At 42.4% G+C, this 15,492-nt stretch overlaps 1 protein-coding gene across 1 annotated transcript in view; it reads left to right on the top strand.

Moving 5' to 3' along the window:
• LOC118405463 overlaps positions 1 to 7,037 on the top strand; it is a 13,944-nt gene extending 6,907 nt beyond the window's left edge. The window contains exons 7-8 of the mRNA XM_035804964.1: positions 999 to 2,174; positions 5,188 to 7,037. Of these exons, the coding sequence (XP_035660857.1) occupies positions 999 to 2,174; positions 5,188 to 7,037 (3,026 nt within the window). The remainder of the gene's footprint in view (positions 1 to 998; positions 2,175 to 5,187) is intronic.
• Positions 7,038 to 15,492: the final 8,455 nt, after the last annotated feature.

Here is a 15,492-nt window from a genome sequence, read left to right as displayed (position 1 = left end):
GTGTATGTATGTGTGTGTGCGTATGCGTTTGTGTGTATGTGGGGGTGTGTATACGTTTGTGTGTATGTGTTTGTGTGTGTGTGTGTGTATGTGCGTGTATGTATGTGTGTGTGCGTATGTGTGTGTATGTGTGTGTGTGTATGTGTGTGTGTGTGTGTGTGTGTGTGTGTGTGTGTGTGTGCATGTACCACAACTTAAAAACAAAACAAAATCCCCCATCCTCTCCTATTGTCCTATTGTATTTACAGTAAGCCAGTAGTGGCTGTACCTGTCCAACTGTAGGGTACAGCTATTCAACTAACGTCATGGTCCTGACAGTGACTCACTATTCAAACACATTTGTCAATGGCAGACATTTTCGAGTGATGGCCATGCACCTGCACTAACACTATAGGTGAAACACAAGGCTATACATGGGGTTTCTGGAATCACACTTTGTAAGAAGCTGTCTCTTTCATATACGATAATGTCTTCTTTAAAGGTTCCTTAACAAATTGAAAGATACATTTAGTTAATACAGTTAATTTTTTTTTTAAATTCTGTTTTTATCCCATACATTTAGATAAAAAATGTATAAGAAAGGAAGCCACAATTCCCCTTGACACCCTCCTCATAGAAACTGGACCAATTGATTGCCATGCCTACCAAAACTGCTTTCACAAACTTCTTTGCTGCCATTTCCTTGTGAAACTGTGTTTGAGTCAAGTTGCTGAGACCTGTTGATACTCGGAGAACCAACCAAGAAGGACAAAAATTTACGAAACTTGTGCAGAAGTCATCTAAACAGACTTGGGAACATCCGATGACAGTGGGTACTATTAGCAGCTTTCTGAATATTGAGAGAAAACAGACCCAAAGGAAGGCATTTCTGCCAGTGATGTATCAGCTGTTTGAACGAGGGGAAGAGACGTTATTTGACTGGGATACATCTTGCTGTGTATCGGGTAATTGAATTTAGGTTTCTACTGTAAATATCTGTAAATTCAGTTTGGAATGAGCAAACTCGACAATGTTCAGAAGTTCAAGTTGTCAGTACAAGCAGCAACAGTTGCGGGATCTGAGGGAAGCTATTTCCAACAACAATTTACAGAAAATACAAGAGATCCTCTATACTGCCAATGTTGACCTGAACTATGGCAGAGACTACAATCCTTTACTACATGCTTGTTATGAGGGATATCCTGTAGTTGCAGGTGCCCTTGTAAAAGCAGGTGCAGATGTTAATGCAAGGGTAAGATTTCGTTCTATTGGTGAAGGTACAAAGATAAGGTATTCCCTTAGGCGGGCATTAGAACTTGTAGAAGGTATAGAAACAGTAACCCCTTTGATACTTGGAGTTGTAGACAGAAAAGTGGACATAGTCAGGAAACTTGTACAGGACTGTAATGCTGATGTCAATGCTACGAATGCCACTGGCTTGGCACCTTTGCACTGTATTTCTACCAATACGGTAGATGATAACTTACCTGCACCTGCTAGAGCTCAGAGGAAACAAGAAATCACTGACCTGTTGTTAAAGGCAGGAGCAGAAGTCAATGTGTATGACAGAAAGGCTAACACCCCACTTCACTATGCTGCTATGGCAAATGATCCGGTCTCGACACGCGTACTTCTGCAGAATGGTGCAACAGTGGACATCACTAACCGTGAGGGGTGTACACCACTTCACGTTGTGTGTCAAACAAAAGATTACCTGGCTCATATTCGAGATGTCATCGCAGTTGTGAAATTGCTTATCGACAATGGAGCGAAATTGAACAGCCAAAAACATGGTCTTACCCCCTTACATCTAGCTGCAGAAGCTGGCCTTCTAAATGTGGTGAAAGTGCTCGTAACAGCGGGGGCAGACATCCATCCAGAGGCCCCTGTAACTGGTCTAACTCCCCTGGACATGGCTGTAAACACAAAGAAGCAAGACGTTGTTGACTACTTGATCGCAAGAAAAGAAGAGTTGGAAAGAAGGAAGCAGCTTCAAGCCATCAGGAACCTTCAGGGAGGCAAGAAAGGAGGAAGACCCAAACGTGAAGCACCAAGCGCAGAGCAAGCAGAAACAGAAGACAGTGCAGCATCCCAGCAGACAGACACACCTGTGGAAGAGATGGTAGAAGGAGCAGTGGGAGGGTTTCAGCAGGTGTTAGTCATTGAGGAAGGAGACAGCTCTGATGAGGAGGACTGAAACAAAAATCACTGATAACCAGGCTTTTAGCTAGGATTTTATAATAGGGAGTCCAAACATATTGGTGAGTTGCGGTAAGTGACTATTGTAGGGGGGTGTAGCTGGGGGCATCCACCTTCCATGGTGCAGAGTTTTTGATGATTTTAAGTCTAAAAAATGCATTCTTAGGTATCCCAAGAGGCAAAAATACTGTTGCAGAGGTCACAGTAGAAGACTGTGGCCACAGATGACCTGGTAGCATCCCTGGTCAATCAGAATTTCATGCTTATCAGAAGAATTTCTCCCCATTGTAAGGCGTCCAGGGGCATCAAATTTCTTGTTATTCTAAGAAAAGTGCATCCAGATGACGCGTTGACGCATGCCTTACTAAAAGCCTGCTGATAACAGAACAGAACTTTATTGCGTGACAATTGTATACATAGCAGGTACAATGTATGGCAATCTGAATATACATGGGATGAAGGTTATATGCAAAGAAGTAGCAATTCCATAGTTTGCTAACCAGGGCTGTCTCCAAGACCCGTCCCTCCATCCCAGGATGGAAATCTGCTTGTTGGGAGAGACAAATATTTTACCCTATCAGTCCAAAAATCTAAACTTCATCATCAAGTTGATGACATAGAATTGAAGAAAATGTATTTTTGATTTTTATACTGTGGAATCCCAAACAGAAGTGGGACAGAAACAAATCTAATACTGGAGACAGGCCTACAAACTTCTAAGATGGTGTAAGATATGTACGTACTGTACATGTATGTGTATGTTGTGTAGATTAGGCCACTGCCTTTACTTCTTTAGATTGCACACATGGAGTGTTAATTGTGCTCAAAGATTTTAAGAACCAACTTCAAGGACAAGTATTTTGTGTTATGACATGTATATGTATCTTAGACTGGTCAAGAATGAAAGTTTGTGTTTTAAGTTTAGGACAGTGTGAGTCAATACATAGCAATGGTGTGAATTAGTGTTTATACATAATTTTGCAGTGTCATACATTATAGCAAGTTTGTTGGCACCTAAAGCTTTAAGCATTATTTTCAACAGGTAAAATGTAGTACTTTAGAAATATATGTGCCAGAGGTAAAGTTATAAATAGTTACCCTGGGAAACCAGCTCGAAGAAGCTTTGCAAAGAAGAGTTACCGATCCCCTGCCTAATGCGCGCCCTCCTGCAACTTATATAATGCACCTGCCCCACTACCAGCTGGCCCCACTTGCGCTGGCCCCAACTATCGCTCGCTTCTGTGAGAGGTAAAGCGATAGTTGAGGCCAGCTGGTTTGTGGGGCCGACGGGTGTTGGACGGCGGGTGTTGGGCGTGTGCTGGGGATCGGTAAATTAGGCCTTGCGCGCCTCGAAGGAGTCTGTGTTTTCCCAGGGCATAAATAGTGGGCTCCTCATGAATTAGCAGAAAAATCTAGGGCAATAGATATTATGCACATAACGTTATATAGCAGGATATACGTAAATGCTGAACATTGTTACAAACTTAACGGTTGTACATAAAAGTATGTACATAATGTTTAATGTTTGACCAAATTGATGACAGATAGTCAGACAAAACTACCAGGTGGACTATGTTACTTTTTGTTAGTATTTTGTTACTTAGCTGATGATACATGAGCATGTATACCCGTGGGCGAAATTTGGATTTCTGTGAATAAAGAACTTCTATGGAGGAAAATGATGTCCAAATCCAAGAATGTATATTAATATCTATCATTATTAATCATAATAATGACTCCAAAACAAACGAATAATGAACCGCGCTCTGTTCTGTTCATAACATCAAAGAACTAATTTCTTGCAACTTACGAATATGAGACGTGGCCAACCTAGCAGGCCGTCGACAAAATGTTGTCGGGTACTCAGTTACTAGTACTCGATTACCCGAAAACAATTTTGCTTGGCAGCCGCATACAGATTCTGTACCTTGGGCACGTCTCACACCGCTAGTTGGGCTAGAATACACCAATTCACCCACTCAAAATGCCCAGAAGTACCTTACTTTACTGTGCGGTTGTTTGGCTGCGATAGTTAGTACTTCAGAGTCAAGTTATTGTGGAAAGAATGTGCGGAAAAACACAAACCTTCATCGAAGTCCGCCATCTTGAAATTCCCGCAAAGTGGTAGCCTACAATCCAGACTCTTGTGGTTACCATAATTTATATCTTTCTTAGATAATCATCCCATTTCAAATGTTATTTATCGTGCCCTGAATCACTTATTACCATTTTAATTCAAAGAAGTTCCATCAGAAAATGGTAACAACAAGGAACAATGCGCACAATAACGTTACGAAATGAAAGTTCCACCAAAACGTCTGCTGTGGAGACTAATGAAACTTTAAATCACGTGACCAAAGAGGTCATTGACCGATCGGTAGATGTCAAAAGTCTCTCGGACTCTCTCCCATGGCAGAGTTCGTAGGTATCACTGTTTCTGTTTTCTTGTACCTCTTCAAATATTTCCCGTCAGATGAAAAAGAAATTCGTTTGTTGGTTCTCAAAATGCTGAATCCAATTCTATTTTGAATCTTATAGGTTATACTATCATGTCGCTTGATAAACATAAACTGGTATTTCTATGGGAATAATAAAAAATAAAAAACAGCAACTCGCATCTAGTGTATCAGAATTTCACAATTTATATTCATTCATTGATGCGTCTAATGTTACATGAATTTCCCCCTTGGGACAATGACGATACAAAATGCAATAGATAATCATTGCGTCATCATTAAAAATTCATATCTTATTATGATAAAAGGCCTGCCACAATTTCATAATGCAAATCCATCCACCATAACTTGCACCACACCCAGACATTGAGAAGAACAACTATTCCTAAAATACGTTGGCATAGGATAGGAGCATCTTCCTCTTGTGTGGCGTCTTAAATTCCGAAGACTTCGCATACGATTAGCCTGTCTTTCTAGTAGCCATTCTACTTGTCGATTCCAAACAAGCCGGCAGTGAAAGAACAAGGACTTAGGACAATATCGTCTAATTAAGCTAAAATGGCAGAGGAGCTTTGGGATGCTATTGCGAGCAACGACCTCCAGAGAGTGCAACGCGTTCTGTGTACAAACGAAGACATCGACCTGAACACGCTATACAGCCCTACAACCGACGACTATTGTGAGAACGTCGCTACCACCTACCTACTCTGGGCCTGTAAAACCAGTTCACCTGAGGTGGTCAGTGCTTTGGTAACCGTCGGAGCAGATGTGAACGCCAGCGCCTACTTGGTAGACGAGGAAGCCCCGGACAGTTGGAGGATTGAGCACGAAACTGGCCACGTAACGCCCTTAATTTACGCCGTTAAGAGGCGCAAAATTGAGCTTGTGCGTAAACTATTACAGACCTGCCAAGCCGACCCCGACGCCACGAATGGAGAGGGTAGAACGGCACTTCATTATGTTGTAGAACCGATGTCACCCGCAGAAGACTGGCACAGCCTCAACCCCACCGTCGCGAAAGACGCAACAGGTGCGAGAGAGGACATTGCGGTCCTGCTACTCCAAGCAGGAGTAAAACTCTACCTTGCTGATCAGAAAGGGAACACCCCTCTACACATTGCGGCAGCGAACGTGGACGTCCCCATCTGTAAGATCCTCTTAAGCCCGATCGGTCAGGTATCTGTACGGACTGGTATGCAGGTAAGCCCGCTACAAAATGACGGAGGAACCCCCATGCACTCCGCGATCGAGTCTGGCGGTCGCGACGAAGAAATCGCCTGCATCGTAGAAATGTTGGCACAAAAAGGAGCAGACCTTAAAGCGAGGAAGTTCGGGTTGACTCCGCTACATCTTGCGGCACAGAACGGTCTACTACTCACGGTGAGGAAGCTGGTAGAGGCGGGCGCAGACGTAGAAGCAAAGGCGGCGAGAACGGGGCTTACGCCGCTCGACATGGCACGCCACGCCTACAAGAAGACCGTAGCGGTGTACCTTGAATGCGGCGAGCTCCCAGAAGACACAGAATACGAGGAAGAAACATTTGACAACTCTACAGCAGAATCAGCGCCCCAAAGTGAGAAGACACCACCAAGAAGCGAAGAAATCCCGAAACTAAGCCAAGAAACTACGAAACGAAGCCAGGAAACCACCGAAGCCAAGAGCCCATCCCAAATTAGCGTCTGGACCGTGGCAAGACCAGAACTTGGTGAAACCAGAGAGGAATTTGAAGGCAGAGTTTCGTTTGGAAAGAAAACTGCGACCCCTTCGACAGACGACAGCGCTAACTTTTCTACAGGCTCAAGAAAGCCCTCGACAGATTGGTCCGTGGAAAATGCTGTTGGGGACACGGCTAGCGACGTATCGACACTGACATCTGTGACCGAAGAGCCAGAGAAGCAAAAATCGACAAAAAATGACAAATACGCCATGCCGCCAAGGCAAAGTCTTTACACGGGCTCGCGTAAGTCTTCAGTAGATGGGTCGCTGCAAAGTTTTGCGGAAGAAACGGCAAGCAGTGTGTCAACGCTAGTGCTAGGTTCGGTGAAAGAACGCGGCGACTTGGAAACACAAGCATCGGGGCAAGAGGACAGCGCCATGCCACAAGGACGAAACGAGACCTTGCCATTCCAGCTAGCCGCTCTTCAAAATGGCTCCACCAAAACAGAGTCAGTGGTGTCGTCTGCGAGTCACACAACAGACAGAAGCCATCACAAAAAGCACCGCAAACCGGCAAGGCTCAAGAACGAGGATATTTTGTCCATGGATGAAAAGATGGACATCTTGCTACAGACCTTAGGTGACATACACCTGCAAATGGCCAAGATGACCAAGAGGATCTCTAAGCTTGAAACTGAGAGGAAATCGGAGGTAGAGAGGGATGGGCACATGGGGAATGGGCAGTAAATTCAGGTGGACTGTAGTTGTAGACTTGTAATAATGAATATGCTGTATGTAGAGTTTTATAACTGTATCATAAAAGGTGTTAAACATAAACGGTTTCTTTAATGAACGGGTAGAGTACCCGGTAGACATATGGTCGCACGCATATTCTATTGTAACCTATGCAGTCAGTTTCTATATTTATATTCATTTTTTGGTGAACTGGTCTTTATGTATTCATTAGAACAATTTTACTCGGACGCTTATGTAATGAATAGATGTGCTGTCCTGGCTCATTTGCAAATCATTTGTTTAGGCGGTATTTTCCCCCTCGATTTCCCTCTTAACATGTGAAACTTTTGAATACAAACCACCACACATATCTGAAATAAGCTATCCCATGTATGATGATTTTTAGGCGAGCATAAGTCTCTGTTTTATGTTTGTGCTGCGAAGCACGGCGTTTCATGAAATAATTTCATTTTCATATAGAATGGTTGCTTCTATTGTATCACATCTATGGTAATTACACATAAGTACAGGGTGTGTCTATGTCACAGAATATGTCACGGAGAAATGATGCATGAAAAACGTCATATTGATAATACGCATGACACACTGCATAAGCTATGTGATTCCGCTGGGAGGCGCACTTGCACGGTCATCAAATCATCAGATTCAGAATCTACATACATTTAGCTATTGGACATCCAAAATTGTTTTCATTCATAGTTAGGGTATAAAAGACCAGTTTCTCCCAGATCATTTCAGTGTCACTGACGAAAGATAGTGGGTGCTATCTGAAACGTCTGACCGTTTCCAAAATCATATCCAGTTGCTCGAGTAACTGCTTTTTGAGACATGTAGCTATGGATATGAATAGTAAACATTAAACGTAAAAAATAAATGTCAATTTAGCAAATTCATCGCTGTTACATTGTATTAGCGTTGCGTTGATTTAAACTATTGAAATCCATGGAACCTTGGTGAGAAAAACAGGTGTATGAGGGGCAAGACTTTACAAACTGCATGGCTGGTACTATTCCGCTGGGAGGCGCTCTTGGACGGTCATTGCTAACATCTAATCAAATGTCGACATTGAGAACATGGCAGCGATTTTGAGCCAATCAAAACATCCACCAGGCTTGCATTTCCTTAACAATTCCTCTATAGTATCACTTGATACTCAATGATAGTATTTCCTCAAAACATCCTTGTGTTGTGGGCGTGGTTAAGACGTTGTTGTCACACCTGTTAAACTCACCGCTACATTTCACTTTTCACCACATCTCAACTTTCACTCACTGCTTATAATCCTTTGTTTAACACGTCAAGTCTTGTTTCCAATATTCTACACGGTAAAACTACCCTTTAACAAACCAGCTGCACCCATACCACACATAAAGACTTTCTTGTTTTTCCATATTTACGGATACACAAAGAGAAATGCATTGACTGCGACCTTCGAAAGTACACACAATAAACAGTGTTCTATGCTGAAGACTACGGTGGCCCAGAAGCCTAAAGTTTTTTGTCGACTCTTTTGTTGTTGTTTTATCACATTTTGACTTAAGCTGTTTGCATTTTCATTTTCAGCGTATATTTTAACCTCTATGTATTTTTACTTCCCGTGTGCATTTTCTTTATCTGTATGCATTTCTATTTTCTGTGCGCATTTTCTCTTTTTGTGTGCACTGGAACAAACCCAATTCTGGGCTACGGTAGAAGGCCACTGTTTATTTTTACTCGACCTGCTCAATTAACCTTAAGTAATCCCCGGGGACGAACCACACACGTATGTATCACTCCGCGGCTGCAGAAGCAAGCGGTGTACTCACTCCAAAGGAGGCAAGTAATTTAAGGTAATTATCACCACTTTCTTCTACGTTACAATGCTTGTTACGACATTCCAGTTTACCATAACAAGTCCAGTAACTACTTATCTCCTACCTTACATGTTTACCAGCTACTAAAGTTAAAACGTTTTGCGTAGCTAACATATTTCAATCATTGTCATCGAAAGAAAGGTAAGAACCAAGTCGTAACGTAACTTGAAACAATTTGTTGTGAGTATAGACTTACTATATAGCTAGCTAACAGTGCGCTGTTTTGAAGAAATCTGGGATTTTACAAATGTTGTTCTATGTGGTCAGAGACTTCAGACAGAGGCAGAGACAAGGCTTGTAGTACTTGGCATAGACATAATATATATAAGACAGTATGGAGCAGCCAGTGTCTGGCGTGAGCCTGTGAACACACAGCGGTTTGTGAACACAGAGTCTTAAGAATCTATCCTGCATGTACTTAAGAAGCTTGGAAGGTCTTGAGTTGAACTTAGATGTTGAACGAGATTGTGCGTGTAGGTTTTGGAAGGCCAGGTGCGAACGTTTGTTCTGTTGTTGTGCATCGGTATAAATAGAATGAGGTAGTATAGTGGAAATCTTTATTGACACGACAAAAGTACAGCGACTTTCGTAAGGTATAACAACTACTTACAGTACAACTAAACACACATATAGGTATGAATAAATCAACATATAGGGTCTAGCTTGTCATGTACACTATTGTTTCTACGGTATAAGCATTCGTGGATATATTTGCCTACTTGTACACAGTGAGGGTTATCGCCTCCCAGAATGTAGTTGAATTTATCAATCGAACAGAGAGGAGCAAATTCTTTAGAGCAAGCGGAAAGTAATGTGAACAGCTCTGTGTATTACAGAAAGAGGTTAATCCGATGTATGTTAGGCTAAAGATATTCTTTCAATATCTCAGGATATCTGTGTTCTTTCGCATGTGTGTCCTTTTAAGGTTCATCGGTGTAGCTCCAGACCTTAGGCCTTGGTTAAGTAGTTGATATTGGTTACAAAGATATAACAATTTGAAAGTATTCTCCAAGCAGAGGATCGGTCGCGGAGATAGTTGTGGTCGGGATTTTTACCGGCTTGCTTCCAACCACGCGACCCAACCTCTGCTTGGAGAATAATATCAAAGGACTTTCTCAGAGGCCATACTATCTCTGTTGACATTGGCAATGGATCTGTACCAAGAGGTACAGTCTTAGTGAGTGCGTTAAAACTTATAAGATGTATGTTTTGGACTTCCCCCTTAGTTGATGTTTTAAACACGGACCCTTAGTAAATAGTTCGAATTATTCAAAATAGTTGGTAGCCTTTAATGACGTCAGAGTAAAGTTGGTGACGTCAGAGCGAGATTGGTGACGTCAGAGCGAAATTCCCACAGCTCTATCCACGTTAATCTGGAGGTTGATCTGAACTTGTTTCAGCAAACCTTTCTCACGCAAGCGACACTTGAGTCGGACAAGGGATTTACAGATAGGAAACCATTGGCCTAAGAAGGAATTCTGTCTGAGCTTGAAGATTTCAAGTGCACATTTCTCAATGGAATGGGCATATTACCACTAGAGTAATATGTAAATGAACACTTTATGGCAAATGTCAAGTTGAAGAATCAAGCAAGTTTCTTCAGGTAAGAAACCAATGTTCAAAACACAGTTTTAAAGAAAGAGTCCTGTATTTTCAATACATACGTACATACATTGTACATACTATACTAGTAGCTCACTCCTATTTGCCTATCGCGCCGGTGCCGTATTTTCAATACTGCGTACGTGCATGTATCTTTAATCATATACGAGGGGCGTTCAATAAGTAATGTCCCTGACCCACCTCCAGTTCTCTGATCTAAATGAAATTTTGCATGTGTAATGAGTCATATCTCTATGGATTATGTTGCAAAAAACAGCTCTGAACTAATTGTGGTTACTGATTTACTGGTGTTTGAACTGAGTCAGGTGTGAAATGGACCAGGTGTGAAATGGAGCAAGTTGAGTGTCGCGCAGTGATCCGGTTTTTGTATTTGAAAGGACGCACACCAAAGGGGACTTTTGATGAAATGAAAAAAAACTTCTGGTGATGATGCCCCATCATATGACCTTGTAAAACGCTGGCATTTTGAATTCAAACAAGGCCGGAAGTCTGTGGAAACAGCTCCCAGACCTGGTCGTCCCTCTTCTGCCATTGATGAGGCATCTGTCGGAGGACCAACCTGGGATGTCCTACAAGAACGGTGTCCAGAGCTACATCAAATGATGGGAGAAATGCAAAACTCTGGGTGGTTCCTATGAAGAGAAAGACTAATAACTGTGCCAAGTTTCATTAATCTCCTGCTATGGGAAATGGGTCAGGGACATTACTTATTGAATGCCCCTCGTACTAGTAGCTCAGTCCTTTTTCCTATGTCCCGTTTCTGTTGAATTTGTCCTCCCGAACGTTTAGAATCTGATCTGTATAAATACAAGAGTGATTCATGAAGCTTCTAACAACGCCTAAAGCACTCACTGCACTTGGGGCACCGGTGCGTCACTGCGGGGTTCGTTCACTGCGGCACTGTTTCTGTTAATTTCGACGACTTTTTGTGATTTAGATATTGCGTAATACGTAAAAGTATGACTTAGAAGAAAACAAAATGCACAAAACGTAAGAAAATTCTTGCTTTATCTCATGATCTCTGAAATTTGTAATTCTTCGAACCCCGTGGTGCCGCACCGGTGCTGCAAGTGCAGTGAGAAACCACATTAAGGTAGACCTTTCCCACAACCCCTTTTTGACACCTACAAACTGCGCTAAACGGTGTTTTCACGCTAGGAAAGCATCAAAGGAAGTTTTCATTGAAAACTCAACGATCCTTGACACGTGTGTACATACACAGTCATTACCAGTGAGCGCACTACCTACGCTTGCTGAACACCTGCTTTAAGTTCCGCTATTTTGAGAGCTCTGTTTTGAGAAGCTAAGTAAGAGTGTTCGGGCGTTGAAGACAAAGGTTCATTGTGTACAACATCAAAATTCAGGATTTTTGCAAGGTTTCACATCTAGCTCTTTCCCTTCCCCCTCTCTATATGTGAACAATACATGTATATACAGGGAACTAACCAAGTGGGGGTGCAAGTATAAGAAAACTATACTACCTTACCTTCTGGTATACTTGGGATTTTCATTCATAACTTAGTTGCAAAGTTTTTCATTCAATACACAAAGCAGTGTTGATTTCTCTCTTCATTTGGACAAGAAGCTACTTCATTAAAAAGAAAGTGATGTCTCATACAATGACGTCATCGAAGTATCTCATGTTCTACGCATGCTCAGATCTCACGTCATCTCTCCACAGGTGTTAAGACGACGTTTTGTGTACCCATAGCATACCTGGTAACCCTACTACACCTACTACAGGTGCGCTCCCACCGCACTTGTGTCAAGCTTGCGTCACTGCGGGATTCGAATTTCAGAGATAAAGAACGAATTTTCTTTCTTTTTGTGTATTTTGTCGTCTTCTGGGACCGGTGAGGTGAGGTGAGGTCGTCTTCTAAGTCATACTTTTACGTATTACGCAATATCTAAATTATAAAAAATCTGACAGAACAACAAAACAGTGACTCAGTGAAAGAACCCCGCAGTGACGCAAGCTTGACACAAGTGCGGTGGGATGGCACCCTTACTACAGCTGCATTCACACGCCACACACAAGGCGCACTGTTTGGGGATACTGAAGAAAAATGCGCAGCAGCCGACCTCTGCATTGCTCACAAAGTACCGAAAGTAAACCTTTCCTTGAGGTAAAGAACGGGAGCTGTAGCGGCTGTTTATTTTCTTGTCATCCTGAGCAATTAGCAGCATAATCCTTTTAGAGACCCCCCCCCCGGACACACGCACACACACACATTTGTACGGATACTAGTATAAGTACTCTCCAAGCAGATGTTAGGCTCCGGCTGTTTTTCAAAACTTTTTTTTAGTTGTCTTTATCAGGCTTTCTATTTTGTATTGTATTTTGCTGTGTCAAAACCTAACTGGCATTTGGCTGGCGTACTTGAAGAAAAATGACAAAATAGAAAGCCCGATAAAAATGACTTAAAAAACCTTTACAAAAAACAGCCAGAGCCTAACCTCTGTTTGGAGAGTAAGTACAAGAACGTGTTTGTGAAAAGATTAGTAGTTTAAGCAAAAAAAAATATGGGAAACTATCATCTCGGTATCACAATATTTCATGTTTACAAAGTTTTGGCCAGCAAACAATAGTTTAAGATGGTAACAAAAAAACGTGTGCTCAACGTTCGATTGCTATGCTCTCTAAAGGATTTTTTTAATTTACATGTTCTAACTTCTAAGATCTGAATAAGCTTAAGCCATTTACACGTTTACAATGTAACGCTAATTCACCATTATACGCGAGGTTACCTATATCCGTTTTACTTACAAACAGGGACTTTAGGGATATCAAGTCGATGGACAGTGGTTTCAAATTGCATTTTTGTTAGGTATTGCAGTTTGTAACCACCGTCCGTTGACTTAATATTCCTAAATACCCTAGTCTTGAATACAACGGATAAAGGTTACCCCGCGAATAAAGGTGAACTAGCGTTAACTGCGAGGTCAAACACACATATGTGGTATCATATACGTTCTCAGATCTAGACAGATGGATGGAAGTGGCGTTGAACTTGTCACAGACAGGGCTGAGAGAGAATCTGAACTAGGGAGCGATGTCTGGCGGGGGCCCGTGAACATACAGTAGAGACATTTCAGAATGATCAATCTGTGTACAGGGGGCGGAGATGTGTGGACCTGGGTCTGAGTGTTGGGAGAGGGGAGAGGGTAAGAGAGGGAGAGAGAGCAAGACAGAGAAGTGTGTATAGAAAGAAAGGGAGAGAGAGAGCAAGAGAGAGACACAGCGAGAGAAAGGCTCAAAGAAAGAGAGAGTGAGAGAGAAAGGAGAGGCAGAGAGAAAGGCTCAAAGAAAGAAAGAGACCAAGAGGGAGAGACAGAGAGAGATAGAGACACAGAGAGAGACAGAGAGAGAGAGAGAGAGAGACAGACAGACAAACAGACAGAGAGAAAGAGAGAGAGACAGAGAGAGAGAGAGAGAGACAGAGTGAGAGACAGAGAGAGAGAGAGAGAGGTGGATAGGACTGGGTAGGACTGGGGTTTAACCATGGTCAAGTGCATTATCGTTGTTGTGCTGCAGTCATGTAAACCCCATACGGTATTTTTCATAAAGAATTATTCGCACATGGACAACGCACAGTTTTCAAAACTTCTCGTCTAAAACACGAAGTGTTCTTGTAGTTAGAATCCCCCCCCCCCGTGTCTTGTTATGGCGTGTGAGAGGAGCTCTAGTACAACAACTATCAGGTTGAAGCACGTTTACACGGGAGACTTGTAACGTTTACACAGACAGCGGGATCAAAAGCCGTGATTGACAGATAGCCGTTATCTTAGAAAATAGCCCAGGTATCGCCTGACTGAGGAAGCCGGTGCTAACATTCTTCTTTGTAGTTGTAAGTTGCATCTTTTACCAAAGTGCACTTAGGAGAACCAAGGGCCCTGTCACAGCCTCCAAAAATTAAGAGCATTCTTGGAGCAGTCGTGGACCCCTGGTGTTGTGCAAAAACTCACAATTGAAAGCGCTCGCGAGACAGTCTTCGTTTTGTTTTGTCTTATTCATTCTGTCTTATAAATAAATTAAGAATACATAGAGTCATCTAAATACATCTGAATAGGGGAAGGTGGAGACCAATGTGGTATATCGGCTGTCCTTCCCCATGATTCTTCGTGTTACATGCGACAAAAAAGTACGACAAAACTTTGAGTGTGAGACAAAGAATTGTACGACAAAAACTTGTGCGAGACAAAAAAATTGTACGACAAAAAAATCGTGCGACAGAAATCATACGACAAAATACGTACGCCAAATGTTGGCGCGCTTTGTCCAAAGCCTGACAACATTGTCTGTTTATCAACTGTTCAACACTTGCCCAGTGTGAAACAGTAAATGTTCCGTAGAGACTCCATGGCCTTTGAAATGCGTACGTACACCAACACATGCAGTGAACCAGACCTCAGCGGTAACACTTGGCGTGCATTTGCTGGTCACCTGTTTCAAGTTTCTCCACTCCCAGAGTAGTGTTTACAATAGCGGTGTAAGAATGTTGGGGTGTAGGAGACAAAGACCCCCTGTCCGTGTGTTAAACACTTACTGTCAGGCGGCGAGTGAACCAGTAGGAACAGCACGAACATTACGGTATGTTTCTGTACAGTCATAGGTTCTTCTATCATGTAATGGTATCCTTAAATGTACTCAGTGTATTGGAGATTGGGACGATGATTGCATTTTTAAGTCAATGTTCTGTTCTTTTCTTTACTTAGTAAGTTATATAAATCCATATTCATAGCATAAAGATATTCATTGAGCGAGTTTGTGTTGTATAGGCATGCAAAGAAGCTGTGATAAACTTCTGTATCTATACGGCTATTATAACCACCATTTGGCGTAACAGTAACACACCAGCTTCGCAGGCACGCGGCAGCAGCTGGTTATATCACACTGAACGACCCGTCACACCTAGCCTTTGCACATCTGACTTCAAATTTTGTCAAAAGCTGCCTAGTAACGATGCGCC

This window comes from Branchiostoma floridae, chromosome 18, assembly GCF_000003815.2.
Source record: "Branchiostoma floridae strain S238N-H82 chromosome 18, Bfl_VNyyK, whole genome shotgun sequence".
In the NCBI taxonomy this organism is placed as follows: domain Eukaryota; kingdom Metazoa; phylum Chordata; class Leptocardii; order Amphioxiformes; family Branchiostomatidae; genus Branchiostoma; species Branchiostoma floridae.
This window is presented reverse-complemented; position numbering and strand designations above follow the sequence as displayed.